The sequence below is a fragment of the Saccopteryx bilineata genome, chromosome 10, assembly GCF_036850765.1.
Source record: "Saccopteryx bilineata isolate mSacBil1 chromosome 10, mSacBil1_pri_phased_curated, whole genome shotgun sequence".
NCBI lineage: Eukaryota > Metazoa > Chordata > Mammalia > Chiroptera > Emballonuridae > Saccopteryx > Saccopteryx bilineata.
In genome coordinates, this window is record NC_089499.1 from 6327129 (window position 1) to 6339570 (window position 12442).

Genomic DNA, 12442 nt, shown 5'->3' on the forward strand with positions numbered 1-12442 from the left:
TCTCATGGGCTTATTAGCTATTTATCTTTTGTGAATTATCTGTTCAAAGTCTTTGCCCACTAATAAAAAGTACTTATTTACAATTAATGTCCACCAGGCACTACGATCATTCGTGCTCATGGCTTTATACGCTTTGACTGCCCATCCTCCTGCACAGAAGCAGTAACAGAGAGGCTTGGGGCGCCAAGAAGAGTCCGGTTGGCTTAGCTACAAAACCGCTGGCCCGTTTTAAAAGACGGGTCCCCAGCTGCACTCGAAGACTCGCACAGTGGTTAGATGAAGGAACACTTCCGCAGGCACTTCCGACTCCCGGCCCATGCTGAGCGTGGGTGATTGGCTGGGCTGGCCAAGCGCGAGTGCTCCCGGAAATTGTAGTTTTGGGGGTTGGGCTGAGTGGCCGGGAAGGACCACCGGTCTGAGGCCAGGATCGGCGGTTGCGCTGGCTCCCTGCCGCTTGCACCATGTCCCGTGTGTTGGTGCCCTGCCATGTTAAAGGCACCGTGGCGCTGCAAGTGGGCGATGTGCGGAACTCCCAGGGCCGGCCTGGCGTGCTGGTCATCGATGTCACCTTCCCTAGCGTCGCGCCCTTCGAGGTGAGCAAGCCCCGCTGGTGCAACCGGGGCTTCTGGGCGGGGCTGACCTGGGAACTCGGGCGTGTCTGAGATGTTGAATCTTTTTTTATTTTATTTTATTTTTTTTATTTATTTATTTTTTATTACAGAGACAGAGAGTGAGTCAGAGAAAGGGATAGACAGGGACAGACAGACAGGAACGGAGAGAGATGAGAAGCATCAATCATTAGTTTTTCATTGTGCGTTGCAACATCTTAGTTGTTCACTGATTGCTTTCTCATATGTGCCTTGACCCCCGGCTTTCAGCAGACTGAGTAACCCCTTGCTGGAGCCAGCGACCTTGGGTTCAAACTGGTGGGCTTTTGCTCAAACCAGACGAGCCCTTGCTCAAGCTGGCGACCTCGGGGTCTCGCACCTGGGTCCTCTGCATCCCAGTCCAACACTCATTCCACTGCGCCACCGCCTGGTCAGGCTTCAATCTTTTTTTATACAAAACCTTGGCACTGGCCTGGGCCTTGCGAATCAGTTAACCATTTATGTGTTCCTTTACTTATGTGTTAGCTGTTAACACATATTTGCTAGAAGGCAGCTTCCTGTTCTTTTTTCTGCGTCATCTCTCCCCCATGTACAGGACAGCACTGGCAGGGAAGTACCCGGATAGGAGGCTAGGTGTTAAAAATATAGTTGTGGGCCTGATCTGTGGTGGCGCAGTGGATAAAGCGTCGACCTGGAAATGCTGAGATCGCCAGTTCGAAACCCTGGGCTTGCCTGGTCAAGGCACATATGGGAGTTGATGCTTCCAGCTCCTCCCCCCTTCTCTCTCTCTCTCTCTCTCTCTCTCTCCCTCTCCTTTCTAAAATGAATTAAAAAAAATTTAAAAAAAATACAGTTGTGAACCACATATAGGTGAGGTCATTGTGTCCCTGGCTACTGGCTGCAAATTATTAGACAATGAGTTACTTCAAAACCTATCTCCATCCCATTCCTTTAGTCTCTTCTGGAGGTCAGGTTCAACTCATCATCAGGATCTTCCCAATGGCTCCAGTTTTCATTCTCCGGTTGCACTTACAGCAGTTGGGAGAGTGGTAAGGTGCTGCTGGACTTCAACACAGAGGATGAAGTCTGTCTTCTGATGTCCTGGCATTCAGGGCCACTTTGTGTCTGTGCCCTGTCTACCTGTAGGACCCACGCAGTTTGTCCCTAAGAGTGGTGGTTCTCCCCCAAGCTGTTCCTTAAGTATATGCTGGGAAATCCTGATTCAGTAGGTCTGGCGTGGAGCCTGTACATATATATTTTTAAATTTCCTTGGGTTATTCTGATGAGTGTCCAGTAATGAGTACCACTGTATCCAGGCTAAATCACTCGCTGTTATATGCTACTTTTTTTTTTCTTTTTGTATTTTTCCAAAGTTAGAAGCAGTCAGACAGACTCCTGCATGCGCCCAACTGGGATCCACCCAGCATGCCCAGCATGGGACGATGCTTGGCACCTCTGGGGCATTCCTCGGTTTTGGCAGGAGCCATTCTAGTATCTGAGGCAGAGGAGCGATCCTCAGCACCCAAGCCAACTTTGCTCCAATGGAGCCTTGGCTGCAGGAGGGGAGGAGACAGTGAGGAATGAGAGGGGCAAGGGTGGAGAAGCAGATGGGCGCTTCTCCTGTGTGCCCTGGCCAGGAATCAAACCCAGGATTTACACATTCCAGGCCGACGCTCTACCGCTGAGCCAACCGGCCAGGGCCTGTTATATGCTACTTTTACATTCTCTACTTTCTTGGTCTGCTTGGTGAATTCTTCCCCCTACAGGCCTCACATGTACATTTTCTGTCTCTTCCAAAGTTAAAGCTCTGACCTTTGGCAGAGACCTCTGGCAGCATCTTGGGCATGTGGCAAGATCTGTAGTTGTTGTTCATATGACCTGCTCATTTAGATTGTGAGCTCCTTGCCTGACCAGGTGGTGGCGCAGTGGATAGTGCATCGGACTGGGATGCAAAAGATCCAGGTTCGAGACCCCGAGGTTGCCAGCTTGAGCGCGGACTCATCTGGTTTGAGCAAAGCTTGCCAGGTTGGACCCAAGGTCGTTGGCTCGAGCAAGGAGTTACTCGATTTGCTGAAGGCCTGTGGTCAAGGCACATATGAGAAAGCAATCAATGAACAACTAAGGTGTCGCAACAAAAAACTGATGATTGATGCTTCTCATCTCTCTTCGTTTCTGTCTGTCTGTCCCTGTCTATCCTGCTCTCTGACTCTCTCTTTGTCTCTGTAAAAAAAAAAAAAAAAAAAAAAAAAAAAAAAGCCCTGGCCGGTTGGCTCAGTGGTAGAGCATCAGCCTGGCATGCAGGAGTCCCGGGTTCGATTTCCGGCCAGGGCACACAGGAGAAGCACCCATCTGCTTCTCCACCCCTCTCTCTCTCCTTCTTCTCTGTCTCTCTCTTCCCCTCCTGCAGCCAAGGCTCCATTGGAGCAAAGTTTGCCTGGGCACTGAGGATGGCTCTGTGGCCTCTGCCTCAGATGCCAGAATGGCTCTGATTGCGGCAGAGCGATGCCCCAAGATGGGCAGAGCATCACCCCCTGGTGGGCGTGCCGGGTGGATCCTGGTCAGGCGCATGCGGGGTCTGTCTGACTGCCTCCCCGTTTCCAGCTTAGGAAAAATGAAAAAAAAAAAAAGATGTGAGCTCCTTTAGGAAAGTGAAATTGTTTTTGAGCCCCAGAGAATGCTTGTTAGATTGATAGAAGGGTATATTAAAAGGAGAAAGAGCTAGATGGTGCCTTTGAGCCTCTCAGGCCCTGGGCCTGGGTCTGATTTGTCATGGTGGGTTTTGTGTGCTCTAGTTACAGGAGATTACATTTAAGAATTACTACACAGCCTTTCTGAGCATCCGTATTCGCCAGTATAGCTCGATGCACATACCAACCAAATGGGTGACCTGCCTGAGGGACTACTGCCTGATGCCTGACCCACACAGTGAGGAGGGTGCCCAGGAGTATGTATCGCTGTTCAAGCACCAGGTCAGCTGGGACTCAGCATGGCCAGGGCAGCCCCGATGAGGGCTCACAGGGAGCCTGAGAATTGGGCCAGGATGCCAGGAGGGATGAGGGGGACAAGGCTGTTCTGGGCTGGGACTCTTTGGGAAGTGCCTAGGAGGGACTGCTATTCTTTCCTTCCTGAAGGCCTGGGGAGGCAGTAGCTTGGCTCACAGCTCATTTGGAGGCTCCTGGGCAGTGAGCTGGGGCCTTGCCGGGGCCTTGTGTGTGTATGTGTCAGATGCTGTGTGACATGACTAGTGTACTGGAGCTGCGTCTGATTCTGCGACAGCCATCACCACTCTGGCTGTCTTTCACGGTAGAAGAGCTGCAGATCTACCAGCAGGGACCAAAGGTAAGTGACTAGCTCAAAGCTGTTGGCTGGCCCTTTCCCCAGGAGGCTTCTACCTGTGTCTGGCAGAGCTGGGGATGGGGATGGGAGTGGATGGGTAGTGATGATGAGACTCAGAAGGAGGCCTTCATGGAAATTAGCCAGATGGGAATGTTGGTAGCTCCTATGAGAAATAAAGCTATGCCCCCAAACCCCCTGACCTTTGGGTCCACAGATCTCTTTCAGACCTAGAGCCTTCAGGTGCTGGGAGATACTTCTGTTCCTTGTGTTCCTGGGGTCTTCTTCTGCAGAGCAGAAGAGCTTAGATAGTCTGACTGCCCTTTGGGCCCTTGTGGACCCCTGAACAGGGTTTCTCAGTGTTCAAGGCTCAGGGAACCTTCTCTCTGCTCCCAGGACCTTGGAAACTGGTCCCAGGACTCTCCCCCTCTCCCTCCCTCAGGGCAATATGTCTTTTCTTCTCAGAGCCCTTCTATGACCTTTCCCAAGTGGCTCTCCCACCCAGTGCCTTGTGAACAGCGAGCTCCCCTCCCTGAGGTAAGCCCCCACCCTGGGTAAGAACCACACGTGAATAGCTCTCATGTCCATGTGGGCCCCCATCTTCAGGAATCTGGGCTGAACCTAGGGCCGTTGGTTCACTCTGTGCCATCTACCCCCTGGGTGTTCCATGGGATATGAGGGATCTCTGTGTGGGGCTGGTGGCCTATTGCTTATCATGCCCCAACCTCATGTTTTACAAGTCATGTGGGAACGTTACTGGTCTCAGCTGGAGGGCCCCATAAACCAACTTGGCTTCTCTGGAGCTCCAAGGGGGGGAGAGACCCATGGCCACTGACCCCTCCTTCTGGCTCAGGGTCTCCCAGACCCCAGCAGGGTGTCCTCTGAGGTGCAGCAGATGTGGGCGCTGACAGAGATGATCCGGGCCAGTCACACCTCCACCAGGATTGGCCGCTTTGATGTGAGTGATGCCTTCCCTCTGCTTGGCTCCCGTTGCCCTGAGCGGGTCAGATCTGATGGTCTTTTGTTTTGCAGGTGGATGGCTGTTATGACCTGAACTTGCTCTCCTACACTTGAGCTGTGATTATTGACCAAGATGTCAACCTTTTGTGCCCACCTAGGCCTGGTTTGGGCCATCAGAGGCCAAAATGCTTTCTCTGCATTCGAGTGTTGTCTGCATGCCCATTCTGTCTGGGCCACATTCACAGAGTCAAGATTCTTGGGGGCTCACTGTGGGGGGTTGCACGCTGTCTTCACCTGACTGCAACCCAAGACTCCTTTTCCGACCCTGAAAACATTCCGGTTCTACTTAACTAAGAATCCCTATGTGCCCCCTTCCCCTCCTGCCCACATGCACATGCCTGTCTTCTTCCTGCTCCCTCTCTGAGTGCAGTGGGCTGGGGTGACTGCTGTAGCTATGGCACTCGGGTCATTTGGAAGCCTAAGGGAGAAACAGGAGCCCCATCGCTTCCCTCTGCGCCCCCTAGTGGTTTTCTTTCCCTTTGTGTCATGCCAGCAAAAAGAATTTCCTGTATAAGCTGCTACCTGCATGTCCCTTATCAAAGGTGCAGCTGCTTCCACATAACTGCTGTGGTCAAAACGGAGTCCAGAGTGACAGTTTTCCTTGATGGTCCTGCTCTGTTTGCTGTAACTGATCTGCAACATTTCGATAAAAGACAGTTAAAAAAAGAAATAAATTCCTGCTGCCTGCCTAGGGGGCAAAGCTGGCAATTTGGGCCACCTGGTTCCCTTGGTCTCTGAGCTGACTCCTGGATGTATGTTCAAGTAGGTCTGCCCACCTCAGTTTGACAGGAGTCTCTGGCAAGGCTAGGGCCAGAGAAGGAGCCCTAGGACCTGTTGGCCATCTGACACAGCTCAGAGTACATCCTTGAGGTCTCAGGTTCAAAACCCTGCGGTTGCCAGCTTGAGCACAGGGTTGCCAGTTTGAGCGTGGGATTATAGACCCCTTGTTGCTGGCTTGAGACCAAGGTCGCTTGCTTGAGTAAGGGGGACACTGGCTCAGATTGAGTGTCGTCCCCCCCCCCTGTCAAGGCACATTGAGAAGCAATCAGTGAACAACTAAAGTGATACAACTATGAGTTGATGCTTCTCTCTCCCTTCTTTCTCTTAAAAAAACAAAAACATTCCTATCTCTTCTCCCAGGTGCCCCCTTCTAAAAGTCCTGTTCCGCTCAGTGTGCTGAGGGGTCGTGGGGGTGGGGTCCAGGTGGGGGTGGGGTCCAGGTGGGGGTGGGGTCCAGGTGAAGGTCCAGGTGGTGTGTTAAGAGGCTGAGGCCCTCCACAGCCCCAGGCCAGCCGCCACGGAAGAAGGCAGGCTGCTCTTCCTAATGACAAAATCCTGCTTCTCTCTCTCTTTTTTGCCCCTGGCAGCACTATGGGGCAGCACTGCAACAAGTGTTGGACCTAGAAAATTAGACGTTTGTGTGGCTCAACAGCTTTCTGGGGGAAGGCCAGCCACCTTTTGCTGGCCATTCTCTTACCCGTCAAGCTCTTGCAGGTGGTACCTTGCCCTACAGGGTCATGTACTTAGCAATGTTCAACTTTTGCTAAGAGGGTAATGACCATCGCTCTTTGCTCAGGGAGTATAGGCCCTTTGTGGGGGTGGGGGTGGGAGTGTCCCTGGAGTGGCAGGGACCAATCTTTGTTCACAGCTCTGTCCCTAACACCTAGCACAGGGCCTAGTGTGCTGCAAAATCAATAAACACTTGTGGAATGCATGACTGCTGCTTGTGTCTACCCAGTGGGACAGCTGGAGACCCTCCCAAGTGGCCAGGTCCCTGTGGTACTTGGCCAGCCAGGCTGGCTCCTTCTGGTTCCCTTCCTGTGTGCTCTGGTCTTTCCCTCTCCTCCCCTTTGACCTTACTCTTCTGATGTCCTGATTGTGCTATTCAAGCCTCTCAGCCCTTTGCCGAACTTTGCCCTGGAGGCAGGGCAGTCAGCAGGGGGAGATCTAGCCTCTGGCTCTGATTCTAAGAAGATTAACAGGGCTGGGACCTTCCGATCCGCCTGGGGCTGTTTCCCTGCCGCTTGAACTCCCTGCACAGTGTGAGCCAAAGCCCCGCCTGCCCTCGGGGTTGCCCGCCCCTCTTCTGATCCCCTTTGTGGGAGAGAGACTGGTCCGACCAGGTTCCAGACTACATCTCCCAGCGTGCCTAATAAAAGTGGTGGCCTCTGCGTCGTCAGCTGCACTGGTCACAGGCCACAATGCAGCGGGCAGTGAGCGTGGTGGCCCATCATGTCTTGCGTGGGCAATCGCTCCCCTTGGTCCTGAGCCGTCCGCTCAGTGCTGCACAGGTGGAGTAGAGGGTGCTGGGGCATGGTGCCAGTCTTGGAGGGTGGGGGACGGTGGGGACTAGGGGCTGGGGCCCTGGTGGCACTGAGCCTCGCGGCCCGCAGGACGTGCTCCGCAGGACACCACTCTATGACTTCCACCTGGCCCATGGCGGGAAGATGACAGCATTTGCGGGCTGGAGTCTGCCCATACAGTACCGGGACAGCCACGTTGACTCACACCTACACACACGCCAGCACTGCTCGCTCTTTGATGTGTCCCACATGCTCCAGGTGAGAGCCAGGGGAGTACACCGGCCTCCAGGGCTTCCTTTGTGTCCACAGTGGTGACACTCTCAGCTTTGTTTGCTGAGACCTGGATTCCAGGGACTGCCCTCTTACAAGTTGGAGGTATCGGTGTTACTGAGGATGGCCCACAGAAAATGTACTCAGAGGGTCTCCTGATCAGCTTCTCTTGAATCGCCCTAGCTTGCTTTCACTTAATGGTTTGATGTCACATCCTGGCTTTTCCAGGGCTGGCACCCTTTTCACCCACTGACCTAGGCATTGGTTTGGAAAAGAGGGTATTTCAGGAAGATGCTGGGCCCTTTCAAATTCCCTAACCTTCCCCATGGCATTACCGCCTGTCTGTGGATGTGGCGGAATCAGAAGGTGGGGACTTTGCTACCTGCAGAACCCAATACTGGTCACTTCATCTGGGTTGGACTGCTGTGGATGGCAGGGAGGATGCCTCCTTCCCCTGTGGGCTTTCGGATAGAAGCTATTGCAGTGTCCTGAGGCTTTTGATCTTTTTCTCAGACCAAGATACATGGTTGTGACCGGGTAAAGCTGATGGAGAGTCTAGTCGTTGGAGATATTGCAGAGCTAAGGCCAAACCAGGTAGGCCTTCTTCTCTTATTTCTGCTCAATGGGTGCTCTAGTCATGAGCCAGCAAATGGGCTGAGTCCCTACTTTGGACCTGAGGGCACAGTGATGGATCAGACACTGCTTTGCAGTCTTGCGGGATGGAGTCCCTGCGTCATGTCCAGACACCCAACCATCTGCAGGAATGGGCTTATCCCATCCTCACCACATCAGGCTGGGAGGCCAGAAACCCAGGTTTGTGTCCTGTTCTGTGACCTTCTATGCTGCCTAACCCCTTGCCATTCAAAGTACAGTCCCTAAACTGTACTTTGAGGCGGGCTCATCACCACCTAGGACAGGGGTCCCCAAACTACGGCCCGCGGACCACATGTGGCACCCTGAGGCCATTTATCCGGCCCCCGCTGCACTTCCGGAAGGGGCACCTCTTTCATTGGTGGTCAGTGAGAGGAGCATAGTTCCCATCGAAATACTGGTCAGTTTGTTGATTTAAATTTACTTGTTCTTTATTTTAAATATTGTATTTGTTCCCGTTTTGTTTTTTTACTTTAAAATAAGATCTGTGCAATGTGCATAGGGATTTGTTCATAGTTGTTTTTTTTATAGTCCGGCCCTCCAACGGTCTGAGGGACAGTGAACTGGCCCCCTGTGTAAAAAGTTTGGGGACCCCTGACCTAGGAGCTTCTTAGGAATACACTCCAGGCCCTACTCCACTCCTGCTGAATCAGAACCTGCATTTAACAAGAGTCCTAGGTGATTCACGTGATCTCTCAAACTCAGGCTCTTTGTCCATCCAGTGGGGAAGCAGGGCCAGCCTCATAGTGTTTTGGGGCACAGCTCCTGTGTAGCTCTTGAGATCATCAAGATGGACTTGAAGCTTTTCGTCCTGGGGTTTGGAGCATGGAGCGAGTCGTCCCAGGTTTGAGTTGGGTAAAGCAGCAAGTTTTAGGTATCGTAGATTGAGCATGAGATGGGACTCTCAGTACTGAGTGGGGAGAAGCCCAGAGGCCCTACCAGTTCAAGGAGCCCCCCCCCCCCAAGGTAGGTAAGGGGTGAGACATTCTCAGTGCGTGAGGATAAAACACCCTGACCTTGGGCAGGGGCCTGGGGTGACAAAGTCCTGCTCCTTGCCCCCACACCCCAGCCCTGTGAATGAAGGTTCGTGAGTTTGTGGTGGCTGGGTGGGCCCAGGGGTGTGTCTGGCTCACACTTGACATTGGCCTCCTGGACCTAGATGTAAAATTACTCCACTTCGGTGCTAGGGGACACTGTCGCTGTTTACCAGTGAAGATGGGGGCATCTTAGATGACTTGATTGTGACCAACACATCTGAGGGGCACCTGTATGTAGTGTCCAACGCTGGCTGCTGGGACAAGGACTTGGATCTCATGCAGGTACAGCCCTTTGTGTTCTAGGTACCTTGTCTTCCTTATTCACAGAGCAGCATCCTTGTTGTCCAGGGCCAAGCTGGCAGAGACAGGGACTCAGATAATAGCTCTTTGAGTGAACAACAGGCCAGAGCGGGCCCTCCCTGGAGCATGCCACGTTTCCCTGGGGGAGGAGTGGAGGAGGTGGGGAGGTGACACTGACCCTAGCCCCTAGGTGAGCACCCTCCGGTGAGGGTAGAGGGATGAAGCCTGGTGTTAGAGCTGGCTGACCTAGGCTTGGGTCATCCCTACCACTTACTCGACACTGTAAGATGAGAACCAGCTGATTCTGTTCAGAGTACCCAGGAGTGGTCCCAGAAGCCAATGTGGTATTTCTGTCTTTCCATTCAGGACAAAATCAGGGAGCTTCAGAACATGGGCTGTGATGTGGGCCTGGAGGTGGTGGATAATGCCCTGCTGGCCCTGCAAGGTGAGTGACGAGGCTGGCGTTGGCACTGATTTGCCTTCCTGGCGTCCTTGACTGCAGAGGCCTTACCAGGAGGAAGGTGTAGATGGTGTCAAATTTGTATGCCATATTCTGAGCTGGGAGTCATGGCCTCCCTCCACTGGCCCCTAGGCTCCATGGACTGTGGGCAGGAGCCTCTTCTCCCACCTGCAGTGGATGCTTGCTTATGCACGTTTCAGTCCCTGAGCAAGGGCGGCCATCCAGCTTTAAGGGGTGCTGGAACCTGGTCACTTGGTCACTGGTTCCCTGGGCCCAGGTCCCGCTGCGGCCCAGGTGCTACAGGCCGGCGTGGCAGATGACCTGAGGAAACTGCCCTTCATGACCAGTGCTGTGATGGAGGTGTTCGGCGTATCCGGCTGCCGTGTGACCCGCTGTGGCTATACGGGAGAGGATGGTGTGGAGGTGTGTCAGGAAGTAGTGTCAAGGTGGTAGTGCGGGGCCCAGGACTCGTGCCAGCAGCCCACCTGCTTCCTGGTGTTCCACGCAGATCTCAGTACCAGTCACAGGGGCGGTCCACCTGGCCACAGCTCTGCTGGAAAACCCAGAGGTGAAGCTGGCGGGGCTGGCGGCCAGGGACAGCCTGCGCCTGGAGGCAGGCCTCTGCCTGTACGGGAACGACATTGATGAACATACCACGCCTGTGGAAGGCAGCCTCAGTTGGACATTGGGTGAGTTGGGGCTAGCATTCAGGGACGGGGTCCTTAGGGCTACAGTGGCCTTTACTGAGACAAGCCAGCCTATGACTACTCCCAAGGTGACTCAGCCTCCCCAAGCCACCAGTCCCTAAGGGGCCATTGTGGCTTTGCCCATTAGATTCTGAGGATCCTCAGCAGGCTGAGTTGGGCAGCATCCCCTCTAAGATCAGGGGGCAGGAGGTGGGTGCCTGACTACATGGCAGAGGAGGAATAGGGCCTTTGAGAATAAGTGAAGGGCCCTTGATGCTGATGGATGTCATTTGGGGCCCTTGTAGCTTAGACATCAGGTGGCCAGGGGTCCTCTGGACTGTGGCTTAAGTCTGGTGTGTCACGGTCCAGGGAAGCGGCGCCGAGCTGCCGGGGACTTTCCTGGAGCTGCGGTCATCACCCCCCAGCTGGAGGGCAAGGTGCAGCGGAGGCGAGTGGGACTGATGTGTGAGGGGGCCCCCATGCGGGCACACAGCCGCATCCTGAGCATGGAAGGCACCATGATTGGTAGGTGGCTCAGAAAGGTTGGAGAGCTCTTGTCCCTTTCCTAGGAGGGTAGGAACACTGGACTGGTGGGGCGGTGCTGACACATGGCCTCTGCCCGGACAGGTACTGTGACCAGTGGCTGTCCCTCACCCTGTCTGAAGAAGAATGTGGCAATGGGTTATGTGCCCTCTGAGTATAGTCAGCCAGGTACCCCACTACTGGTAGAGGTGCGGCGGAAGCAGCAGATGGCTGTGGTCAGCAAGATGCCCTTTGTGCCCACAAACTATTATATCCTCAAGTAAGGATGGCTTGGGGGCAGGCCCTATGCAGGAGGGCATTCTATACAAGTTTAGTCAGGAGGCTCAGGCAGAACACACTGGCGGTAGACAGCAAGGATGCAAGCTGGTTCTGGTTGTCTGTTTGAGGGGGGCCACAGCACCTATACCCCCTCATCCTGTGCCACTTCAATTTCAAGACCAATTTCTCAGTGACAAACCAGTTCACTCAGCCCCTCCTGCCTACCGGAGGGCTAGAAGCATTGGTTCTGGCATTTCCGTTCTGGCATTTCCGCTCTGCCAAGTGCTGGCTGTGCCACAAAGCTCATCTCGGGGGGAGCCTGCCCGACCTACCTCACCACGGTTTCTCACACCGCAAAGGTTCGTTACCTTGGGCAGCACCAGCCGCCGCCTCGTTTACTTTCTATGAATGCAGACGGCTGCCTCTCCCTGGGCAGGAATGACTCCTGACTCACAGAGGGCTTGGCCCGGAGGGCTGCTGTGCCTGTGTGTTAACTTGGGGATGGTTGAAGGGGCATGGGCTCACTCTTCCACATTCCCAAGTTAGCCCAGCCTGCTGCCCAGTGGCAAACCATGCCAAGCTTACCACCCATTCTGAGCCCCGGGGCTGCTCTAAGGTAGGCTGGGCCTCCTCCTGGACTTGCCTTACCTTGGGCTGACCTTCGTCCCTGCAGCCCATTATTGGACTACACTGACTCTTAAAAAGAAAACAACATTAAATGAGTTTTCTTCCTTCTTGCTTGCCAGAGTCCAGCTTCATTGTCCTTTGCCCATGGGTTTCGTGGGGTGCCAGCCCAATGACATTGCTGTGAGCTAAATGTCAGAGATGAGCTCACAGTGGGTTCCCCTTGAGAGGGGGAGGTCTATAAGATCTAATGCGGTAGTGCCCATGTTGGGCACCCAGCACTGCCCCTTTAGGGAGCTGGCATCAACCCCCCAACTGTGTCATTAAATTCTGGATGCTGAGGGGCATG

At 53.9% G+C, this 12442-nt stretch overlaps 2 protein-coding genes and 1 non-coding gene across 6 annotated transcripts; all 3 read left to right on the plus strand.

Annotated features, from left to right (window-relative positions):
* The first annotated feature begins 377 nt into the window (after positions 1-377).
* Positions 378-5445, plus strand: NICN1 (nicolin 1, tubulin polyglutamylase complex subunit). 2 transcript variants are annotated; one of them, XM_066246063.1, is made up of 6 exons: positions 378-593; positions 3401-3577; positions 3834-3947; positions 4407-4478; positions 4795-4899; positions 4974-5445. In XM_066246063.1, the coding sequence occupies exons 1-6, from the start codon at positions 462-464 to the stop codon at positions 5013-5015; spliced, it is 642 nt and encodes a 213-aa protein (XP_066102160.1). In that variant the 5' UTR covers positions 378-461; the 3' UTR covers positions 5016-5445. The 2 variants fall into 2 exon arrangements, with proteins under 2 accessions (XP_066102160.1, XP_066102161.1); XM_066246064.1 differs by having other exon boundaries at positions 3407-3577.
* Positions 5446-5486: 41 nt separating this feature from the next.
* Positions 5487-5620, plus strand: LOC136314827 (small nucleolar RNA SNORA16B/SNORA16A family). The gene has a single exon (XR_010727406.1). It is a non-coding gene; the product is annotated as a small nucleolar RNA SNORA16B/SNORA16A family (small nucleolar RNA).
* AMT (aminomethyltransferase) lies at positions 5582-12203 on the plus strand. Of its 3 annotated transcripts, XM_066246058.1 has the most exons (10): positions 5582-7252; positions 7355-7522; positions 8048-8128; positions 8213-8347; positions 9373-9504; positions 9889-9967; positions 10260-10405; positions 10491-10671; positions 11038-11193; positions 11296-12203. In XM_066246058.1, the coding sequence occupies exons 1-10, from the start codon at positions 7163-7165 to the stop codon at positions 11472-11474; spliced, it is 1347 nt and encodes a 448-aa protein (XP_066102155.1). In that variant the 5' UTR covers positions 5582-7162; the 3' UTR covers positions 11475-12203. The 3 variants fall into 3 exon arrangements, with proteins under 3 accessions (XP_066102155.1, XP_066102154.1, XP_066102156.1); XM_066246057.1 differs by having other exon boundaries at positions 8048-8347; XM_066246059.1 differs by lacking the exon at positions 8213-8347.
* The last annotated feature ends 239 nt before the right edge of the window (positions 12204-12442 follow it).